The following is a 24,354-nucleotide window of genomic DNA, read 5'->3' as shown; positions in this document are numbered from 1 at the left end:
ATGGCTTGGGCAGAGCATATGGGGACGCATAAGAGGTTAAAGCAGAAAAGTAGGAGCTAAATTGTGGAGGTCCTTGAAGACAATGGCAAAGAGCTGGCACATTGTGTGTGTAAAACAGCACTGAACATTTTGTTCAAACCAATTTGTATGAATGTTAAATTTACCACTCTAAGATGTGCCAAAAAGAAACTAGTAGTAGAGAAAACACAACGGATTAAAAACATGCCATAATTTAAGGGATAAAGTTTCAGTATTTATCCAATAGTTAGCGCGGGTAGTCAGCAAATGCTGATTAACTGCGCCCTCCATTACCTTTGCTCACCTACCTCACCAATTCTGGACTGGAACAATCCTTGCCATTTTGTGGGTAACCCACACCCACTCAGGGTGGTGTTCTGTCTCCCAGCTGGGCTACCGACTGAGGTTGATGAGCCTGCTAGAGCCTAGGCTGAATGTTTTAACTCAGGCAGTAGATGCACAAGCTTTTAGAACGAGAGAGGCCAGCTTCCACCTGCTCTGTCAGTGATCCACTCAGGGGCATCACATTACATTTGTGTTCCACCCCCCCCCCCCACCTGTTGTTCTCTCATAGAGTGGGAGTGGAATGGCTTATTTGCTGTGATTTCCTCTCTAATTCTCTGTCCTTCCCCGGAGATGAGGTAGAAAGTGAGGGCTAAATTCACAAGGGGGACTTAGAGGTTGCAACATCCAACTTTTAGGCACCTTGCCCCCTCCTGAAATCCACAGCCCCAGGTTAGGCAGCCAGGCTCCCCAGGCAGTACATCGGAAGAATTGGGTGCCTAAACTAGGGCTTCAGAGAAGGCAGCAAGCTGAGTGAGGAGACTCCTTATCTAACCGGTTGGAAATGCCAAGAATGGGGTGTGTCCAAAACCCTGCCCGTCAAAGGAATGTGGGCATCTAAGCCAGGTCAGTCAGTGTTTCACAAAACCAGAGAACAAACCCCTCTGCCTTACTCATAATACCCCAGTGATCAGAACCCTTACTTAGGATGTAGGAGACCCAAGTTCATATCCCCCTTTGCCTGATTTGGAGCAGGGATTTGACCTCTTCCACCTCCCAGCAGAGGGCCCTAACCAGTCAGATATAGGGTTATTCTGAGGTGGGGCTGTGTCAATCTCTCCTGTTGGAACAGTTCCACTGCGTATGAACCATTATATAATCATTAGACCAGAGAGACAGTGACTATATGGCCTGGTGATGAGAGACCTGGATTCAAGTCCCTACTCCAGTTCAGGGTGGGGATTTGAACCTGGGTCTCCCACAGACTGGGTGAGTATTCCAATAACAGGACTGTCACATCTGTTGTTTCTTGAGGGGATTAGGCCTACTCAGAGCAGGTCTATCAGATTGGACACAGCCTGTGAGATAGGTTGAGAAATGCTCAGTCTGTAAATCCTGCCAGGGCTTAGGCATGAGCTAGGCATTGAGCTGCTCCAGGGTATCAAGGTACGGGCGGCCATGTGCAAGCCCACCGGCAGAAATTTAGGGACTTAGGGGACTTTAGTGGTGGAAATGTAGTACCTAGGAAATTTAGGCACTTACATTTTGGGATAGGCAGCAGCTCAGGGGAGCTTTTGTGAATGCCAGGCTGCCTAAATGTTGGACTTGGGTGCCTAAAGTGGCAGTTAGGCTCCTAAGTCCCTTTGTGAATTTAGCGTTTAGTGGAATGAGGGAGGAGGAAATAGGTCAGGAGATTCTGGAGCTCAGCATGAGGTGGCTGGCGGGAAGGGGATCTCAGAAAACAGGTACCCAGAACATGGAGGATTCTGCTTCTAGGAACAGTGGCTGCGGAGTCACTGGAGCAGGAAACTGCCAGGAAAGAGGGAACATTTGGTACTGTGAAGCGGAGGCGAGCGAGAAAGAGAAAGTGAGGGAGTGATTATGATGTCTTTTTCTTTGTTGAAGGATAAATATAAAATTCCAGTGGATACTTGGTTTTTTTTTTAATTATTAGTGCACAGCCTCACTCAGTTTAAACATTTAAAAGAAAAGAAAAGGCTAAGGATGAAGAATCTCTAAAACAAATGCATTTCCAGTTTCCAAGTCTACTTCAGTTTCTCATTTGTCCAGCAGAGGGAGTATAACATTATAAATGATTTCTGAACAGACCCTTGGAGCTTGGAAACAGGAATCTAGTCAGCTAAAAAGCCTTGCACTCCAGAAGATGTTTTACAGTGCCTGCCTTTTATTCACAACTTATATCTCTAGTATACATTTTCTAATGTTATTGAATCATTTAGCAACATGATCAAATTGTCCCATATATATAATAAAAGTAGTTAATGAGATGGAACCTGGAGAGCAAGAAACATATTGAATAAATTATGTATAGTAAAACCGTGTGGAGAGGAGAATTAAGGCATGGCCATTGCCTATCCAAATGAAGGATTTGGGCCTCCAGTGTAGGTAAAAATTGGACCTATCATGTTGTTATAACAACATTCTTAACTAAAGGATTTAGCTGGCAATGGAATCCAGGTTTGATACAGTAGCTGTATGGAATTCAAAGTCTGTAGGAACAAGGCTGTTCACTGTTCAGCCAATTTTTAATCAGATGGATTTTTTGAAATGTAGTTCGTGGTAATACTATGTAAACAAGGCGTGTAATCATAGGTTAACTGCTAGATAGAGGGCCAGCAGGGATTGTTGATATATATTTATTTAACAGTTTCTGGGGCTTATTCTCTGGTCCTCACCTTTCCCTTTTTGCCACTCAAGCTGCACAAAAAGAAGCAGAAACATGCTGCATCTTCCCCCCTGCGGACTCACCTGGCATAGGAGAGTGCCTAGCAATGTAGAGCCAGGGTATGCCTCTTGCACCCATCCCCAGAGCTCCAGCTGGTTCTTTGGTAACTGTTACCAGTTTCCAAACTCTACCAGGACCAGCCAGAGAATTATGGAACTGTAACAGAGCCCTGGAAGGTCCCTCCACATCCTGCTGTTCCAATCAGCATACTGACTTTTGTGTGTGTGTGTGCGCGCACGCATGCATATATATAGTTTATAAGTAATGTCTTTGAACCAACAAATTATCACTGTTGTCCTTATTCTTTCATGCTCTTGCCCTCTATTGTTCATTACACTCATAGTATTTTGTTTTAAACTGGACTGTTAGCAGTATAAAAAAGAATGTAGTAAGTAATGATTGTACCTCCTTTAGTGGGAACCTAATTTTCATAAGTATCTCTATGGGGGGCTTTAACCTTAGATTATTAGGGTTGGAAGAGACCTCAAGAGATCATCTACTACAAAGGAAGACCAATCCCTGAATTCCTAAATGGCCCCCTCAAGGATTGAACTCACAACCCTGGGTTTAGGAGGCTAATGCTCAAACCATTAAGATATCCTTCCCCCCTCTCCCTTAATTGTTTATCTCCTGAATCATATATCAAAATCCCTTATTTGGATAACTACAAGCCCCTGTGAGGCAGGTCCTGCTGCCCAAATTTAGATGACTATGTCTATACACATTACCTACATTTAGGTGGGTATGCTGAAAATACTCTTATTCTATCAGATGATAGATAAATAGAAATGTAAATGTTGATGAACATCCATTCCCCATCCATTTCTCAAGAAACCCAACACTGTTCAGACAATTTTCTCAGATTTCACATATTTTAGACAGATAGTTCCCTGCTTTCCAGTTATCCTGACCTTTCTGAGACATGGAGATTTAAGTTTTTCATGGTAAACTATTAGTATTGTCTCAAAGAAGCACATAATAAAAGATTTAATTATCAATTGCACTTAAGTGACATTTTTCATCTGATGATCCCAAGATACTTTACAAATGTTCATTAATGAAAACATTAATTCATTAATGGTGACAACAACCCTGAGAAGTAGCTTAGGACAGTTATCTCCATTTTTCAGACAGACAAAGAAAAAGGAAAAAAAATGACATTTTTTTAACATCCATTTATCTGCAGCTAAATGAGGCCTGGTAAAGGAGCACCAGGAAGCTTCTTTAATGGGTTGGCCCCTATCTTCCATGTATACTGTATAAAGATCTCATTCTGGTTTTGAACTTTTATAACTGCATTGTCTTAGTTCCTAACTAGAAATGGGCAGCATTAAAAAACCTAAGGTCAGGTTTTATCCCAGCTGCTCCAGAGAATAATTAGAGTTGACTGTTGAAGGCCATGTAATTTCTCCATATTTAGCTGGTGTAAAAGAGTGCAGCATTCATGTCCTTTTTGTACTTACTGAAAGAGCAAACTGTTGCTAAAGTTCTGAAACTTTCTACTAAATTCCAAGAGAGCAAAAAAGTCCTTCTGCATTCCCTGAGAAACAGTCTGCCTTTCAGCCTACAGTAATGATAAATTAGTAAAAGATGGTACATAAAACCAAAGAAATATTGGAATCTGCCGCCTGATCTGTGTTAAATACATTTATGTGTTTATATGTTTCTTCTCTCTCTCTCTCTCTCTCTCTCTGTGTATAGTTTGAAAAACAAATCTGTTAACTTATTCTTTAAAATGTTAACAGTTAAAACCAGGTTTCAGGTGAGCAATAAAAGATGCTGCTTCCCCAGACTTGTTCAAAACAATAACAATAGCCTAAGTCTCAGTAAGCCAGATGTTGAAGCACACAAGAGCAGGGGAAGGGTGGATTCACAGAGACAAGAACAAATGTGCAGAGGCCAGGATCACAGAGCCTGAACTTTCTTAAAGCAGAGGTTAAGACAGAGTCACACTGCCCAAACAATATGGAGAATCTTGCTCTATTGGTTCCTTTGCTGTATATTTTCTGTGGGCAGATTAACAGAAGTCTTCACTCCCCAGGTCTGTTAAGCTATTATCTTTTACCTAAATTTGCCGAGCAGTTAAGAAACCATTGTAGGCTTTCCTCCTTCCCCCTTCCCCCTCACCTCCTTTTTCTAAAGCTCTTTCTATCACAGGCCTGCCTCTACTAGCACATCACCGTGCAGTGGGCAGACTGAGTCAAGAGACATGGATTTTGTTCCTGGCTCTGCCATTACCTTGCTCAGCCACTTAACCTCTCTCTATATCAATTTTCCCATTTGTGAAATGAAGGTAACATTTTATTAACCAGCTTGTTAAGCTGCTGTTAGGTTAGAGATGAAAAGTGCTCCCAGGGCTAAGTATTTAATTATTATTATTAAATATATTTTGAAAGCAATAAGAAAATTCAAGTAATTCAAATACATGCAACTTTTTCAGGATGAAGATTCCATTCAACTCAATGGAAAGACACCTGTTGACTTCAATGGGCATTGACTCACCAGGTCCATGGATGGAAGAGATGGAAACTAATTTTTAACTGTGAGAATATTTAGCATTAAGCAACTGACCCAAATCACACTGTAGAAGGGATTACTTGGTTTTCATTTGTTTTGTGTTTTTTCAACATTGAAAAAATTAGTATCAAGTAGGGTTATATCATGGTCTTGTGGACTGACGTCATCAGCATGCCTAGTCCCAACTATGATTTGCTAAATCAGGGAATCCAAATAAGATCATTTCTATCCTAATTAACATGTTCTAACACCCTCTCTTTCCTTTTAAAATCCTCCCTTGCCCTCTGACTTAGACTCTGACAGGGCTTGGAGGAGGGTGTTAGGAACAGACTCTATTGTGGATGCTGAGTGTGTGGAACTGCAGCGTCTCCATAGCAGCAGGAACCAAATGTGTGCCAATTAACAGTGGGGCTCAGGTATAAGGGAAAGAATGTTCCTGCAGTGGTAGAAATGTGTGTAACCCTACCCAGGTGAGAGGGCTGAGCATAGATAGGAATGCAAGCATGAGAAATGGAAAATAATGAAAACCATCAACTAAAGGGGTTTAGTTCAAGATGTGAGTTGAGTCAGTTCTTTATCTGAACTGCTTTGCTCATCTCTGGGTATTACCCAGTTACATTATTATTAACAAAACACTGATTTAGACCAAGACTGAAAACTTTATGTCCAGAGTTTCTCAGAGAGCCTCTGTTCCTCGCATTAGCCAGCTATTTATGACACCCAATTTACCTACTGAATGGACTCGCAAGGCAGAAACCATCATTCTCAACCAATGCAGGAGACCATTATTCCACTCGTATGAATCTGCAGTTCGATCCAGTCTCATCTTGGGCCTGATCTAAAACCCACTGTAAATAGTGGAAAAACTCCCATTGACTTCATTGGTTTTTGGATCCAGCCCCGTATCAATTCATTATGATAAGAGTACATCAAAAAGTCCCAGTTATTAAAAACTTTATGAAAAGGTCTGAGGAATGGGAATTATTTTAGAGAGTCAGGATCAAATGGCCTAAGCACAGAACTAGGATCAGCAAGTTCCCAAGTTCTTATCCCAGCTTTAATATTGACTTCTAATTTGGCTTTGGGCATGTTCATTAGCAATGATTTTTTGGTCTAGGGTGAGTGAGAGAGAGTCAAAAAGCTTCGGTTTTCGATCCCAAAATGGACATTTTGACCCAGTACCATTTTGTGAAAACATTAGAAAGATTTTATTTTTGAATGAATGAAAACAAATGTCAAAACCTTGAAAGTTGCCATGAAACATAATTGTCATCCTCTTGGCAACTATAATAATTACTTACCTAAATACCTACCACATAGAGCTGTTATCAGTTTCAATCAGATAATCTCTGCAAAATGCTTTGTACACATGTACATCATTCTATTATAACTTTAGTCAGTGTATCTTTTATGGCCATTCTGAATTTGCAAAATTCAAGGTCAATTTCAAAGCTCAGTGAAGCCATATTTATATTAGAATGCAAGCTGACTGAAGTTCATGTCTATCATGATCACCAGTTATTAATATTATTTTAGTAGCATTCACAAATGCTAGGCACTTTCCAAAAGCAGGGCCCCCACAAAGCCCTGCCTCAGAAAGTGGTAGGATTTGTACCTGTCCAAACAAACTGACCCCAGTTCAAGGTATATTTGAAAGTTTTAAAAGAAAATTAAAATGAAACACTGTGTTTATCTAGTGGTGTTTGAGCCTTTACAGCTATGATGAACAATAAGATAGATTAATTGAATTGAACTGGTGATAGCAATGCTGTGTTTTTTGCTTATAAAACTAGCTATCCCTTTTTCTCCTTCTCTGCCTAGAACAGGATAATAGCAGAACAGTTCACAAAAACATTATATTATTTTATATTTTTAATGCAACACCATAAAATAACCTTATTCTTCTGCACAGACTCTTTAGCAGGGCTGATGGATCACATGAGATTATGATATTTATTGGTATAATGGCCAAAACTGAGAAGCATCTGTTAATTTCGCGTGTTACTTTATACCTCTGTTAGCAGACGTTTGATTAAGGAACCTGTATTTTGCCTTGCATATGTACTGCACACTACAATTTGGTCTTTTTTACACACCTTACTACAAAGCATCTCCTCCTGCTACTTAAAATAAAACATAAAGAGACAGATCCTCAGCTGGTGCACTCAGTTTAACTCCACTGAGTTAAGTGGCTCTCGGCCAGTTTATACCCGCTGAGGATTGGGCACCAAGATATTATTTTGTAGTTCACGCCTGAGACAGTTTTTTAAATAATAGCAGAGATGTATTTGTCGATTACAACAAAATGATCAGTCACCTCCTCTGTAACAATGAGATTTCACTTGGTTAAAGGGTAGAAGAGTGCAATTGTTTCACCTCTCATTCTCTTTAATTATCTTGCATTCCCCACAGTCTGACTGCAGAGACATTTACAGCCATCAAACATAGTCTGCCAGACCTAGGTGTTATGGACTATGCCTCCAGGGATCATAACCATATGGTATTTTAGGAGAAGACACAGCTCATTTCAGAGCAATTCGAATAAGCAGATTTCTTTTCTTTATTACACCATTGCATTTGGCGGCAATCCACCAGAGGCAGATTCTCTTCTCTCAAAGGACTGATCTACCCACTCTGTCCATTTAACAGGACGTTCAGCTCAAAAAATCTAGTCGCTGATCACACATGTGGAGCAGATGTGCGAGCATGCGTAGCAAAATAAAAAATAAAAAATCCCAGCAGTGGACTGGGAGAAATGTAGCATAACTACTGAAAAATAGTGATACAAAAGCTCTGATTCCAAAATGGTGGATATTGTTGCTTTTAAGGGAGTATTTTTCTTATTAATCCTTCTTAGGGGGAAAAAAGCATATGTTTCCTTTATTATTTTTCTTTTTGGAGGTGGGGGAGTGTTATTCGTGTTACACTGATGTGGCTTCTTTGTTCATTTTCACAGCCTTCTCCTTACAATGATATAACTCCAACTATTTTGACCAGACTGTCTTGGGGCCCTACTTCTCAGGAACTGAGTTCTGGAAAACTTCCATTGGAAAAAACCCACCCATTTAAAAAAGAGGATATCAGAAGTTTACATCCTTTTATCCATGCCCTACTGGCTTGCATGTAAAGGGAGAGCACCAGCTGTTTTTCTCATGGTGAATAAGGATTACTTGGGGAAATCTGACTTCCTGTTTTTACATGGACAGCTACATTGTTGCATAACCAGTTAATTTTGGTTAGGTCAATAGAGCAAGTTTAATTATTGGAACTTTCCTTTTTCGCTCAAGCTGCATACTGTACATTAGAAAGAGAAATTACTAGGAAGTCAGAACTGTGTACAGTAGCTGAAATTTTCATCCTTAGTAAATGGATGGATTTGATATTCCTTACTAAATATATCCCCTCTTTTCATAAGTATAATATTTTTGGAGAAATGTTTTCAATATTATGGTATTTATACTGGAAAATGCTAATTATTTAATATCTCAAAATGTAGTGAATAAAAATATTGTGTGAAATTTAAAAAAATAAAATACCCAGAGCACTCGCAAAAGTGAGACACCTCCTCAGCTAATAGTGAAATTCCCCTCAGCCTCAGAGCTCGCAATAATGAAATTCAGAGCATCCTCATCCATGGGTATGCAAACATGTTTATTAACAGGAGGCACTATCAAACACACAGACTTCCATCTGTGGTTCTTATTATAGGGACAACCATTGGTGGCAATTCAAAATATTAACTAATTATAGATTGGAATGCATTAAACTATTTGTGACATTCCTAATTTTCTTTAAATCAAGCTCCTATTATTTATTTTGTGTTTCAGTTCAATGACTAGATATTACCTTTTTTCTGCAGTTCATACAGTACTGTAAATTATGCTGGATTTCTAAATCTTGGTTTTGATTAATGCATCAAAGAACATATGTCCATATTTCCACCAGTTTCTCATAACATACATGTACCCAGTTGTATGTTGTTACATAATTTCAGAATAAAGCAATCAGATCTTTCTAGATCATAGTATCAATTTCTGTGTTTTCAGTACAGCAATACTGTGGGAGAGACCCACTAGTATTGTTATATGGATGGGTGATTTTATTCAGAGTCTTGCTCTTAATAAACATCCCAAAGAAAAACATTCAACAGCAGCAGGCAGTAATAAAGAGGCAGAAAATGGCAAAACCACAGTTCTGAAGGAAGCCTATGTGAAAACACTGGTTGTGTCTTCCTGGTTACAGAAAACAAATAGAACTGTTCAAAGTGCTTGCCAGCAAACGCCTGCCAAATGAAATATTGTTTTATGAAGTCAGGAAAAAACTAATTTTAAAGGTTATTGTAGGTTATTTGTGGTCACGTCTTGAGTGCATAAAACATGATGTCATTTTGAACCCTTTTCTATTTTTATTTTAATCCTATAGGTCTTTGCCTGAGACACTATCTCAGCCACTGCAGAAATCTAAAAGGTGGTGTTATTGTTAAATACATACAAAAGCCTGTCCTACAAAATGAATAGAAAAAAATCCAAGCCAACAAGTACACATCATACCAGATCAGCCAAACTACTGCTACAATATATTCACGCTATAAAATAACTCTGGAGAAAAGGATCACCATACTAATCGTAAACTTGGATTAGAAGGTTGCAAAGAGGTTTTCCTAGTGCTGCATACATAAAGTTTATAATATGGTATGATTCTCTTGGATTATGTATCATACTAACTACACATTATATATATATATATCACATATATATATCACATATATATATCACAACCACTATATATATATATATATATATATATATATATATATATATATATATATATATATATATATATATATATAGTGGTTGTGATACTTATTATCATTGGTGTAACCTGTCAGCACAGGTTGCCTGCCTGCCTCTGGTCTTCAGTAGTATAGGCTTGTCTGGCTTATCTGAAAAAGTGATACCAGCACCAAGTGTAACATATCTAGATGAAAGGGGGAGGCAGTTTAAGGAGGCATTTGATTAAAAGAAGATGACAGTAAAGGGTAAAGTCTGTTTGTCACCACCAGTCAAAGCTAAAGTTGTTCCTACTTCTCTTTCTTAAATTGTAAGCTCTTCAGTATATGGAACATGTCTTCATATGTATTTGTGCAGCAGCTAGCACAACAGGCTCTTGATCCTAATTGCAGCTGCTGGGCTAATTAATAATAAACAAATAATTCCACTATCTTCTATTGTTTCCATAAATATTATGGACTACTATTTGAGGGCCCTATCCAAGCCCACAGAAGTCAGTGGAAAAGCTCTTACTGACATCTTCATGCTTTAAAGCAACTCTTTAATCAGCCCACTGAGAGATTTCCATATACCACTAACCTGGACCTGTTGGTTACCTCACATTCATCTGTAATTGCCACTCCTAATATGGGTCAAAATGAGCCTGAATACATAGAACAGACTGCCCGCAAGAGGAAGTACCTAGCCAGGCTAAGCATTTGGCTCTCAGAGATCTACCTGTGACATGCTGAAATGTGACTGAGCAGCTCAAGCTAATGCCCTCACTTTCTACAAAGGACATAAAGCTGAGGGGGCTGCTGCCCCTGTGATGAATTAGGCTAAACTTAAGTTTTCCAGGAAAATCATTGTTCCAACACAGGGCAACAACACATGCCTTGGGGAAAAATGTATGCACGGCTGGTGATGTTCTACAAATTCTGTTTTCACCTGGCATAGTCTATAACACTTATAAAATGACTTTTGAGTATTTTTATCTTCCACACAAGCTTTCTCTTACAGTTCCTTCATATTATTAGATAATGTATGTATCCAAATAGCTACAATACATAGCCAAAGATTTTCTCCAACTTTTAATTAGAATTATGGCTTTGCTAACAGTAGCACACCAAGTAATCTTACAAAAGTCTTGATTTGGTGAACAGCGCTCAACGACATAACTGTGTTCCGTTGTTCCAGCAGATATGCCTTGGAAAAATCCCCCCATGCTCAAGGACCGACAGGAAATATAGGTGCTTAGTCTTCTTATATCCTGCTTCCAGGCTCTCCCCTTGGCTTGCTTCTGGCTTCAGATTCACAACTCTTTTTTCCTGCAAGTGAGAGTCAACCATAGCAAATCCATCTCCCTCTCTTTTTGTTTTAGGCAACAGTTGAGCTCATTACTGTAGTATCTCAGAACCATCCGGGAAAAACTGATAGGTATCCTTCTCTAAGTAAAGCTTTCTGTCACAGTGGCTTCAAGACGTGAATCATTTGAAGGGGAGCTTTGTGTGACTGGACTGTTATAACAACAGATGCAAGTCTGTCTGATGGTAGAGCACATGGGAATGTTTGCTGAGTTATGGTTTCACATAAACATTCTAGAACTAAAAGAATGGCCCTGTTTGCATTCCAGGAGACTCTGTTAAAATCCTGAGGCTCTTCCAGATCCCTTTTCTATTGAAGCATGGGTTAGAAGAATTTCTACTGTTCTACCAAATTTTCTCTAGGGACTTAGTTTTCCAGCAAGGTTCTGGAGAAGACATCACCAGTTCTCTGAGGTGTCAGCATACACTGTTGGTCAGCATCATTTCTCTGGCCACGCAGTTCTTTTGAGTTCTAGTTAGACTTACACACATCCATACTAAGCAGATGACTCACACCTGGACACTATACTTCCACAGGCTGTTAGAATACGGACACATATTCCTTTGCATATGTAGCTTCTGGACCAACTATTCTAGTCTCATTTCTTAAGAACTAGTCCCACTCTTTAATTTAAAGGAAATGCTATACAGGGAGTCCTTGGACTTAGGGCACAATTCGCTCCTCAGAATTGCGTTGTATGTCAAAAGATTGTAAGTCGAAACTGCTTTTCCCATAGGAATCAATGGTATAAATGGGGGATTGGTTCCTGAACCAAGACTTGATACACTATTTTCACCATAATAACCCAGATTTTTGTACTAAATGAATTATAGATGACTAATGTTGCAACATCAATGTATTTACTGTACACTGTATTTTGTAAACAGCATTCAAATGAACATATAAACTCCTATATGCTGCTCATAATGCCGGCAACACAGGCTCAGAAAGTCAGGGAGAACGGCACACATGCTAAGCCTCAGCCAATCACTGTTCAAGCTTTCTGATTAGCTGAGCCCAGGGCTGGGAGCCAATCAAAAACAAGCAGCAACCCTACTCGGAAACAAGCTGCCCTCAAAGCCAATCAGAAGTGACCCCTTTCAGCTCCATAGCAGTATAATGCAACCAGGAATTGATTTCAAGGGAACTTTATACAAATCGAGCATCCTAGGGGTGAAACAGGCAGTCAATTGAAAAGCGTTGTGAGTGGCATCCGACGTAAGTTGGGCATCATAAGTCTGTGAATTCCCTGTACAGACCACATCTAGTCAGAGTCTGACTTTGCCTGTCTGGAGATTAAACAGTGGGTGAGATCCCCTAACCTTCACCTCTGAGTGTTGCAGCACCAAACTGACAGCCCACCGGGAGGGGGCTAATGCCATTTTAATCCGCTTTTCCGCCCTCCCAATCTGGAGATGCTCCAAGGATTGAAGCAGCATCCAGATTAATTTACACAACCCTGGACCCCTATCTAATGGTTGTCTGGTCTATGGGCCACAGCACTGCCCAGATTTTCACAATGCTATGTGCTGCCACCCTCCCACTGGTATATATCTTACATCTGGGCTTCTAAGGAGGTCCTTGCAAGGACAGTCTGGGCTGTCTCTGCAGTGCCTATATAGGGGGATCCTCCCCAGTCAGATCTGGAGCTTTTAGAGCCCTTTTAAACTTCTCTGTCCTTATGGGTTACCTAGGGAGGTGGTGGAATCTCCTTCCTTAGAGGCCTTTAAGGTCAGGCTTGACAAAGCCCTGTCTGGGATGATTTAGTTGGGGATTGGTCCTGCTTTGAGGAGGGGGTTGGACTATATGACCTTCTGAGGTCCCTTCCAACCCTGATATTCTATGATTCTATACCCATATAAAGGGGCTGGAGCAGGTATGAGAATCTCACCTAACATTTCTTACTTGTAAATGGTATTTTTTCAGAATCAATCTCTAATACTCTACCGTTCGTTGTCTTTCTGTTTTATTGCTATTTTCATGAGGGAAATCTCATGAGCACAGTTTCTATTAATGTCTTATCATTTGGACTTTCTGAATAAAAGATTTTCACTGTAACTAAGCTGGACTAAGGCTCTTATTCCTGTTATAAATTTCATTTCACCCAGATGTCTCCCTCCTCCCAGCTTGTAAATATTTCCCTTTATAGTAAGTGCTGTGGGATTCATGTTGGGGAAGCCAACAGGGACCTTGAGGCTATTTGTGTTGCTGCTCAAACATTCTGCTGTTCCTTTGGTTACTCAAGCCTGTTCCAATGTGATGTGACCAAAACTCCATTCAAGTAGAGATTGACATTATCCATTGAATAAATACCATTTACAGTAATAAAATTGTCTAATCCACTGATTGTCCTCTGATACCAATATCTAGACTATAGCAATAGTGTGTCATGCTGAGTGGGCCTTCTAAGCAACCACATATATATTCTCCTTAAAGGAATTGGTTTCAGGTCACTATACAGTTCCATCAGCTGAATCTTTTGATCTGTCTCTAGGGGCACTCCAGTCACCTACTCTGTCACATTTAAAGTATGATTCCAGAAGCACTGGACAACATCATAGTTCCACGATGCATGAAAAATGTGTTCCTGCCCCTACTTATTCCCTCCAGCAAGTAAACAGGATTAATGCTTTCCTCTAAAAGCAGCAAAGACTAACATTTTATAGACTAACAGATGTTTTGGAGCATGAGCTTTTGTGGGTGAATACCCACTTCGTCAGATGCTTCCATAAAAAAAATAGTTTCAGAAAGGATTTATTTTTAGGTGTTTTGAGTAGCTGGAAGCAAGGCACAGAGTCGGCACTATGTGACCAGTCAACTCTCCAGGGACAACAAGCTAGTTTTATGAGGGCCAGGTGTAAGCAACCAGCACGAGACTCTTAGCCAGCAACTTTTGAGTTCTACTCTTGCCAATAGAATAGCACTGAAGAAGGCCAAAAGAGACATAGGTTCAGTACCTAGCTCAGTCAGACTTTCTGTATGACCTTGGGTAAATCACTTAGATTATCCTGTGCCTTGGTTTCCCATCTGTAAAATGACCATCCTACTTCTCTGCTACAGTAAGGTGATATGAGAATTACAAATCCATTTTTAATGTATGGTTGTGACAGAGTTCAAGGAGTTAACAGATTGAGCCTTCATTCTGATCATTCTGACACTACTTAGCTTCCCCCAGAGAGGATTGACTGGGGAATGAAATGTAATCAGCTGCTCAGGATAGCAGGCTGGGTGAGCTAAAGGATTAATTAGCCCATCAGCTGAGGACTGATTAGAAAGGCACAGAAAGGAAGCACAAGGTAGAGGAACAAAGTTAGTTAAGCTCAGAGACAGACCAATCTCCAGGAAGGAAGACCTCTTCTCCTCGTTGGCCCTGGCAGAAGGGCAGAGGATACAAGGGATTTTGTGAATAGCATTGCTGCATGGAGGGGTAAAGGTGTGGGTGGAGGGGAACATAAATAAACAGCATGGTGTGCTCACCCAATCAATAGAGTCTGGGCTGCCTCTGTAATGCTAAAAAGTGGGAGCGGAACATGCCCTGCTACAATAGGGTCAGACCCTATGGCAATGAGCTATGTATGCACATAGCTAAAGTAGAATGGACTTCCTCTGTGACCTGGAGTAATTCACTTAATCTCCCGTCTTCAACTGTAACATGGTCTTAATACTGTAATATATACCCACTTTATACTGATGCTGTGAGGACTCACATTTGCAGAGTGCTTTGAAGATGTGCACTGATATATCATTAAGTATTATTGATAGTGAGTGATGCCTTAAGAACCATACACAATTTTATGAACTTATGTGTCCAGCCGTAAAACTGCTCCCAAGGAAAACAGCAGGGGACAAATACATCCCTAATGAAATTCCATCAACATCAGTGGAGTAGCACTAAAGAGGAATTTGTCCCAATGTATGTATAAGTGGGAACAAGGATATTAATGGACAGTGTTTAAAAACGATTCAGCAATTAAGTATTTTACTGCAATTATATGGGTAAATTAAAGCAAGTATTTTATTTTCATACAAACAAGTGTTTTTATTGTATTTTTAACTTGATTATTATGTTTTGATTTTTTGCTGGTACCTTCTTTTTTACTGGCATTTGGATGAGTAACAAAAGAGGAATGTGGTATTAATATTCCAACGGGACTCAATGAAGTTGCAACAAGGGGCTGGCCCTTTGTTTTCTGCTTTGCTGGTGGCAGTGCAGGCGCCTGTCCTTACAGTATTAGTAGTTGAAGAGTGTTCTGTAACTCTGTGCAGATATGAATTTTTGTTTGGAAAGGAGCAGATTGTTTTGGAAAATTAGATTAAAATCTTTTAGTGGCGGGGGACTTGATCACTCAAGAGCCATTTCATCTCTACATCACCAGTTCAGATGAGCAGCAGCCAAAAGTCATTACTATTTGATTGCTGTTCAGAGGCTTGCTTGCAGTAAGGTGGTGGAATCTATCCAGTTCCTACTCTACATCACAAAAGTTCCTATCAGAGTGAGCATTAATGTGCAGTCTGATCAGAGATGCCGACCAGTGAGGGAGCAAGGACAATAAAATCTCACCAAAAAAGAATCCATTCATCAATGGATGAGTTGAATAACATAAGAATACTTAGCTTGTAATTTTACAGCAGCCAAAATTGTGCCGGGCACTTTTCAGCACATTAAAATTGCAACAAAAATCTCTTCCCTCAGTTGCTCACAATCTAATATCATATGTGATACAGTGATGGGGTAATGTCAACAAAGCAATTAAATGGGAGTGCAAGAAGAGGGTTGCTGTGTGATCATTCAGCAAAACTGACCGTGTAGCATATTGAATTATTTCAAATGGTTGAAATAGGTTTTAATTGAGTTGTTCTGATGCAAACATGAGTTGGCTTCAGTGTCTTTCTCAAAAAGTCAAACGCTTCTGGTTGCTTTTGTTTAGTTCCCTGATTTATTAGCCCATCATTTCCTGGCCTTATATGACAGATTAAAAAACCCCATCAATTAAGGTAAAGATTGTAAATAATATGGCCAGCAGTGTGGCAGTAACATAGCACTTCGGCTTGAAAAATACGTTTAAACTACAGGTGTGTTGCTGCTAAAAACACCATGGAATTTATAGACACTATTTCTTGGCATATAATTCTGCTTTAGAATTGTTCCATGGTGGTACAGTTCCAGACTCTTGGTATAAGTTAATGTTGCCCTGGGCTCCCTAGTTGTCTCATCTAAAAGTCTCAAGAAATAAGCAAGCTATATGATTTATTTTCCTTGTTTTGCATCATTGGCATCCCAAAACAGTTGGTGTACTGTTTAATAGATCTTATTTGGCGGTATATATATATATATATGTCACAGCACGTGCTTTAAATTAATGGTGTTGATTCTTAGGACATGGCATCCTCTTTCAGGGGCTTTGTAGGAAGTCTGCATCTTCTTTGTTTCTGATTGACTTGACTGAGTACCTAAACACAATGTGGACAAATGAGGCTTGCTGTATTTGCAGGATACGACAATATGTTGGAGGGTTGCTGAAACAATTGGTATAGTGGGGTTGCTGAGAGTCATTGAATCAAACTGTAAACCCTGTCTATGATGGAAACTACTTCAAGCCAGTGAGTGTGGCAGCCAGTGGGTGTTCCAGCACCTATGATATGTTGTGATTTTCAAGAATGTGACTGTTAGTGAAAAATTACAATTTTAAGACATCCAGAGAGCATCCAGTTTGGTTACATGCATTCTGTAACACTATGCTTATAAACTGTACAGACTGCAAATAGATGGTCCATAGTGGTCCCCATCATGGGTCATCAGTGGGGATTGAATTCTGGACCTTCAGCACTAAAAAGAAAGGCCTCAACCGTTTGAGCTCAAGGAACAATTCTGTTAGCTGGTAGCAGTAGTAGGTAATTACTTTATTATTTAGCTGAACCATTAGAGGGGAATACATAATACACACTGAGCCCAGTGAGTTACATATGCAAGGGTCATTATAATGGGGCATCGTTGATCAACAATCTTGAGGAAGAGTCTTAAGAGAGAACATTATTAAAAAGCACTATTGTTTATTCATCACTACATACATTCAGAAGCATGTAGCAAAGCATCCTATGTTCAAATATGAAAGAACCAACACGTCTGATAGGCTCAAACAATAAACAACTAACAGAGAGAATTCACCTTTTCTGTCCTCTCCTTAGATATATTAAAAGATTTTATCGTATCAAATCTTTTCCTGACAGGAACTGAATCCTTCTTTATTCCCCCTCTGTGAGAACCCTGAATATCTGTTTCTGATAGTATCCTATTTAAGGGCAGCTATGAAGTATTTATATTAATGTTTCTCTAGTTGTCAGCAACAAACCACTTTTCAACTACTGGTAAAGGCTGGATTTAATTTTTCTAATCTCTCCTACATGATTGGGAACTTACTAAGGCGGAAATCATTTCAAAGCAGTAAAACGGTATTGTCAGTCACTGTAGAAGATGGCTGGAAACAAAATTGTCAGCCAAAAGAAAATGGCTTGTAAATTTCTGGCTATCACTTCCATCAGGAGAGGTCACTCAGTTTTCTGGCAACTGAGAAAGTGGAACTTGCTGTCCGCTGACACTGAAACAACTGTAGTCCAGCGATAGGTGTTTCTTAGTCTGACTCCTGACTCTCTGGTGTGGCCTTGTAACTGGGGAAGCCTTGTGTTCTGCTGGGGCTGTAGGTGTAAATGTAGGAGTTGATGAAAGAGGAACAGGTCTAGTTTTTGCTGCTGTCTATTTATTTCCTCCATGTGCATGCTTTTGCAATTTGAGTGTAATTCAGAAAGTGTGAGGATAGTGCTTCCCGTTTTGAGTAGATGACTGGATCTCATGTAAGTGATTCCACATGCTGGTTGACAAATGGCCTTTATGTTTACCCCTTATTATGCTAAGCCTACAAATCACACACACAGGGGCTTTTTTTTCTTTTTCTTTTTTGACCTATTACTTTAAACTCCATTTAACTATTTTAGCTGCAGTTTAAAACAAATAGTTCCACAATCTGATGAAGACTTCTTACTTTTGGTGCCAGGAAAGGACGTGTCATAAAAACAATCTGTTCACATACTTCACTGCTGCTTGTTTGATGGATGTCCTTGGCAGTGAAGATCCACTGGGGGTTGTTGCTGCTTATGGCCATGTTTGATTTAGGTTGTTTTTTTGTCTTTGTTTTTGTTTTGTTTTTCTTTAGCAGAGCAGAGGGGTAAGTTTTTTCCTCACTGCCTCAACAGTTGAAGCATTATCTGTAGATAACACTTCCAGTTCCTAAGGGATGAATTTGGCAGTGAGATATAGAGTAGCACAGAAACTGTATGGATTCCAAGGTCATAAATTTGCGCTTACTATAAGCTACAGTACATGCCCATGTCTGGATGTCTTTCTAACATACTTGGAAGTGAAAGACGTAATTAACACTGTATACAAAGGGGTAAGAATACATCCCACAGTATTCTTCAGAGCAAGCATAAAATAATCCTGAAGAAAATGTTAGTTCTATGGCCTGTCACATAGAGATGGGCCAAACACTGTGAAATGTGTTCCCACGTTTCACTAAGCTTATCAGGCTTATGCACCACATGCCACTGAGGTATTGAGCAAGTAAGTCTAACAGAAGCCTGGAATGGTGCATCAGGACTACACCAACGGTGGTTGAAGAGTTCAGGTTGAGATGAGTTTTGGATTTAAAGCAGTGATTCAACCCTTGATTAAGCATGAAGCATACAGTGTGTCCTCCCTAAAATTATAGCACATACTCTTGGAGTACAGAATGAATCTTCTGAGAATTTACAAGTAAATCAGTTGGTTAATTTACAAACTAAAATTAATAACTATAGCACTGTCAGACTTTTTCTCTCCTGAATGATCTTTGTAATGGAATAACACAGCCCCTTAGTTAATGTCTTGGTCCCTTCCTTTTGTCTAAATGATGTCCATCAGACTAGATGTGCCAGAGGTCCCTTCTGGCCTTAAACTCGATTAGGGTATGTCCACACTGCAATCAGAAGTGTGAGTGCAGCACGTGTAGACAGACTGTAGCTAGCTTTGGTGTAGCTCGCATAACAACAGCAGTGAATCCATGGCAGCACTGGATGTGGCATGGGCTGTACAATTTGACCAGACACCTTGGGTATGTACTTGAGCAGCTAACCCATGTTTCTGTCTATGCTGACATGGCTTCACTGCTATTGTTATTTGAGCTTATTAGGCCAAAAGTGGCTCAGGCATGTCTATATGTGGCACAGTCACATCTCTGAGTGCATACCCTAAATCTGCAATATCCTTCAGCTAAGAGATGATTTCCTTGAATTTTTGTGCAAAGCTACACTCACCCTAACTTTTTAAAAATACTTCTATGTTTGCTAAACATTTGTTAATTGAATGTCAATACTAGTGAAGTTGTTGGCTAGTCTCCCAAGGGCTGTGATACTTTGATCTACCCTCACTTGCTGGGTTTAGTGTGCAGGTGCTCGAGGGTGTTGGTGGTCTGTGATATACAGGAGGGCAGGCTAGTTGATCTGGTGGTCACTTCTGGCCTTACACTATGACTCTATGCTAATTAATTCAGATACTAAACAGCTGTGATGATTGTTTTCAGGCAATTACAGAGTTAGTTGCTTAGATGCTCATTGATTAGAATAGATGGTGATTGCATCAACAGCCACACTTATTTTTAAAAATGGTCATCAAAAAGTGGTCAACCTCTCAATAGCTTTTTATCATGTTGCTAAGATATTAACTTGGTGGTACAAATTCATACAGTTTTCCTTGGTTTTTACTGGTGGTATCCATTTTGTTACATGCTTACAATATGACTCAATCCAGTAGAAATAGCCATGGACGTCTGTTTGTGTCGAATCCTCTCAAATCTTGGCTTTCTAGCAAATTAAACATATTTAGCATTAAGATAGGTCAGCCTCCAGAAGACACTTTTGGGGGGTTGTAAGTCTGGGTTTCATTAATCTGAATGATAAGATCCCCTTAGCCTGTTTAGCATTATACCTGAATCAACAGACAGTTTAATGGGTGTTCCAGAGCAGTGTATCGAATTTTTTTTAGCTCTGGCAATTACTCTGTGCAGCTACCAGAACAGGGTCTAGGTTTGGTGGCCCAAATATAAAATCTTTTTAGTACCAAACATTGCTTCTTGACAAGGAGATCATTTTCTGATCTGTTGAAGGGTTGTTTGCGTTTTGTTACAATTTTCAGACTCTCTGACTCTTTTAGACTCATACTGGTATAAAACAGATGTAACTCATTTGAAGTCAAAGGAGTTACACCTGCTTAAAACTGGTGTAAGTCAGAGCAGAATAACATAGATAGATGTGAAGATCTGGAAGAAGGATCTTTATGCCTGGAATGGTTTGAGAACAGCCCTGTTGCCCTTGTCCTCTCTCTGATCTAATTTAAATATTTTATGACATCTTTTTTTTCTCTGAAACTGTCTCAGCTGGTTGTCATCTTTGCCTCCTTCGAAAGATCAAGAGGGGATTGCACCAGGATGAAAGGAATTCAGGAGAGCCCCTGAATATGATGCAACTCTCCAGTTTCATTCCTCAGTAACTGCTGGATGAGAAGCCTTATAGGTTTCAGAGTGGAAGGTGCATGGGACACTGCCTGGCACACTGTTTAATGCTGCCTGCAGGGGGGTCACTGGAAACTGGGATTTGGTTAAACTGTTCAATCCACCATTGAATCTGCCGTGGCATAGCCAAGAGCCTCTAGTGAGCCCCTAGTGTTCAAATGTGCGCAAAACTAGAATATGCACAGAAATAGGAAAAATTGAATGACACATGGACAGCCTAAACATAAAGGATATAAACTGCAATGTGACATGGGGGCTAGACTAAAACTGATCACTCCAGGACTTCCCACGCTGCCTGCATTTATTAAAAATGCATTACATAGGGCTATTTATGTCAAAACACATTTTATGACAGCTGTTTTCATGTTGGGAAATTTACTTCCAAAAATATATTTTTGAAAAGCCTTGATGCAACTGATCACCAGGCAACTAAGGATTTCAGAGGTGAGATTCCAGTGCACAGGGCCATGCTGCAGTATACTAAAGATTTATGGAATAACAAGCATTTGATTATTATTGGGTTAACAAGCACTTCTGTAGTAAATACCAAAAATGAATATTACTGTTTAAAAAAAAATCACAGACATATATGAACATTTTCAGTGTGTCAAAGTAAAAATTGCCTTGTGTCCTTTTAGGTGATTGTTTTCAGGATATTGGTCTTGCTAGAGTGACTAGCACATCCATTATTCTAATTATAATTTAGTGATAATTACCCTGTAGAATTCCAGCATTTTATTACTATAAGCGAGAGCTCATTGTGAAAGTCAGAATCCAAAATCTCTGGGGAAATGACTGCTTGCTATGTTTATAATTTCCAGACTTGTTCCATTCACTTTGGAGGGGTTTATACCTGCACTGAGTAAGTTAAAGAACTATCTCTCAGCTGATTACAGTGAAAGATTGTCACTGAAATGTCAGACCAACGGTGTAATTAACATGGCAAATATGTCTGAACCATATTGGTTAAGAGAGATTACTTCCTTGCATGATTTTATGAACAGTTGTAGGCATAATACCAAAATGTAATAGCAAATTGTGCTTTATAAAAGTCTATTTGGGTTCCCTTTCAAATTAAAAACAAACTAACTCCTCATACCAGTACATGCCTTCTCAGTAGAGACATCAGCCTTCTGCAGTCACTATGAGAATGAATTAATAGATTCTGCAAATAATCTTCCTTTGTAGAGCATGACTCCTGCAGACAAAGATAAAACCTGATGTTCCAACTTACAAAGACAAGAAGTTACAAAGGGGTCACCAAAAGACACCTGTATTTATTGAGACAGTTTTGTTTCCCAGTATTTAATCGATATATTTGTTGAAAGAAAAGACAATGATTATCATTTATATTATTCCAAACAGCCTGAAACGCTGTTTGGAATATTGACCCAAATCCTCAGTTGGTATAAATTAACATCACCTCCAAAATTATCCCTATATATAAAGAAAAGGAGGAGAGAGAAATATTAGCCACTTTAAAAAAAGGGAAGGAAAGGGCTGCTGACTGAGGAGGAAGAATAGGAAGAGGGAGGAGAGAAGGGCTACATATCACTTGGGGCCTGATCCAAAGCCTATTGATGTCAGTGGTAACATTCATCAAACTTCAGTGGTCTTTGGATCAAGGCCTTGGTTCCCACTCTTTACATGCAATATCCAATTTAGTGGGTGCAAAAAAAATTGACCAGCTGCATATTGACCAAGTCTCAACCTATTGGAATGTGGACTGGACTTTTAACCCTGATACTCTGATGGTACAGGGGCTTAATGAGGCTTAACCTGTGCATCAAGAATTCTTAAAGTATAGAGGGAAATTCCTGAGTGGTAGCTGGAATGTGTTTGGGGTCTTTATTCAAGGAAAAGGAGGCACAGCATAGGCCCCTCTACATATCTTTAAGTCTCAGCTGCTGGACAGAGGTTACAGTAGGGGCTGAAATCATCCCCCGTGGCTAGCCCCAGGATGGAGAAGACAGAAGGATGGGATAAAGCCCCTTCTCTGCCCACAGTCATGCATTGAACACAGTTCAGCCAGACTGGAGGAACCAGGAAGCCTTGGGTTTGGCTGTTGTCAGAAGTAAAACTGTAAATATTTTATGTATGTGCTGTGTCTATGGCACCTCTTTCTTTTATATTGATTAATTTTTCATTTGAAGAACATGGAAATGAAAGATTAAGCCACTACATAGTTGTCTTCTAGAAATTTATAAAAGAATCATTCAAAGCACTTGGACAAATCCCTTCCTTTACGTTTTTCCAAGATGAAGCCTGGATTGATTATTAGGATGTTCTATCTAGCGTAGGCAGATTTTGTTTTTAACTTATAAGTTCTATATACAGAACTTCCTTATTGTCTTACCATGTCCACTAGAATCCACTTGTTTTCAAGGCCTGGCACAACTATTCTATTCTGGTGAATTTATCTGACTGTATTACCCTCTTTCCCCCCAAAATCCTCTTTTGGCTTTTTTGTTTTCTTTTTTATTTTTGTCCTTTTTCTTTGTGTAAGAACAGCTGATTTCTGCACCATTAGGTTTGTTTTTATTTAAATATTGTTTTAGGCCAAGATTTTCAAAAGTGATTAGTGATTTTGGATACTTCAATTTTTGGATGCTGTGACAGAGAGCTGGGCAGCAGCAGCAGCTGTACCAGCACCTTGATTACTGGATCACCAATTAAATTACCCAGAGTAAACCAGAGGGACAAAGCTGTGCCTAATTGATAGATTGGGGACGGGTTGGAGGAAGTTACAAGGCTAATTAATCCATTAGCCAGAAAGTAGGAAAGGTGCAGGAAGGAAGTGCAGGAGATAGAGAAGCAGGCTAGTGGAACCAGAACCAGGAATGCTCTCTGGGTAGAGTGATCTCTTCTTTTCCCTCCTCAGAGGACTGAGGAGAAACTAAAACTGTAAATAATTATGGTGTATGGATCAGAAAGGTAATGGGAAGAGCAAATGTAAACAAACTGCATGTGGGAGCTTGTCTGGGATCACAGGTGGTGCAAGAGTTTGGGGGCCTGGACTATGGAGAAGACCCTACAATTCCTGGTGAAACAGCAAGATGACTCTGCAAAGTTTCCAGTAGCCACGCCACCTGGACTGGCAGTAGTTGTGTGCCTGGCAGGTGGCACAGCAAAAGGGCCTGCAGAAGTTCATGTGAGCACAAGCAAATATACAGCAAAGGGTGGTGAGTCTCATGGCGGGGAAGGGTAATTGGGTCCAGGGACTGGGCCTCTGTAAGATAGACCGTACGGATAATCCTGATGCATTCCTGGGTACCTTCAAGAGGGTGGCTATGACTGCAGGCTGGGACAGGGAGCCTGGGCACTGTGGCTAGCCCCC

At 39.9% G+C, this 24,354-nt stretch overlaps 1 protein-coding gene across 1 annotated transcript in view; it reads left to right on the top strand.

Moving 5' to 3' along the window:
* Positions 1-8,659, top strand: part of CRPPA (CDP-L-ribitol pyrophosphorylase A) — a 207,274-nt gene extending 198,615 nt beyond the window's left edge. Inside the window, exons 10-11 of the mRNA XM_030550699.1 lie at positions 5,208-5,309; positions 8,241-8,659. Of these exons, the coding sequence (XP_030406559.1) occupies positions 5,208-5,264 (57 nt within the window). The 3' untranslated portion in view covers positions 5,265-5,309; positions 8,241-8,659. The remainder of the gene's footprint in view (positions 1-5,207; positions 5,310-8,240) is intronic.
* Positions 8,660-24,354: the final 15,695 nt, after the last annotated feature.

This window comes from Gopherus evgoodei, chromosome 2, assembly GCF_007399415.2.
Source record: "Gopherus evgoodei ecotype Sinaloan lineage chromosome 2, rGopEvg1_v1.p, whole genome shotgun sequence".
NCBI lineage: Eukaryota > Metazoa > Chordata > Testudines > Testudinidae > Gopherus > Gopherus evgoodei.
Note: the sequence above shows the minus strand (reverse complement) of the source record. Positions and strands in the feature narration are given on the sequence as shown.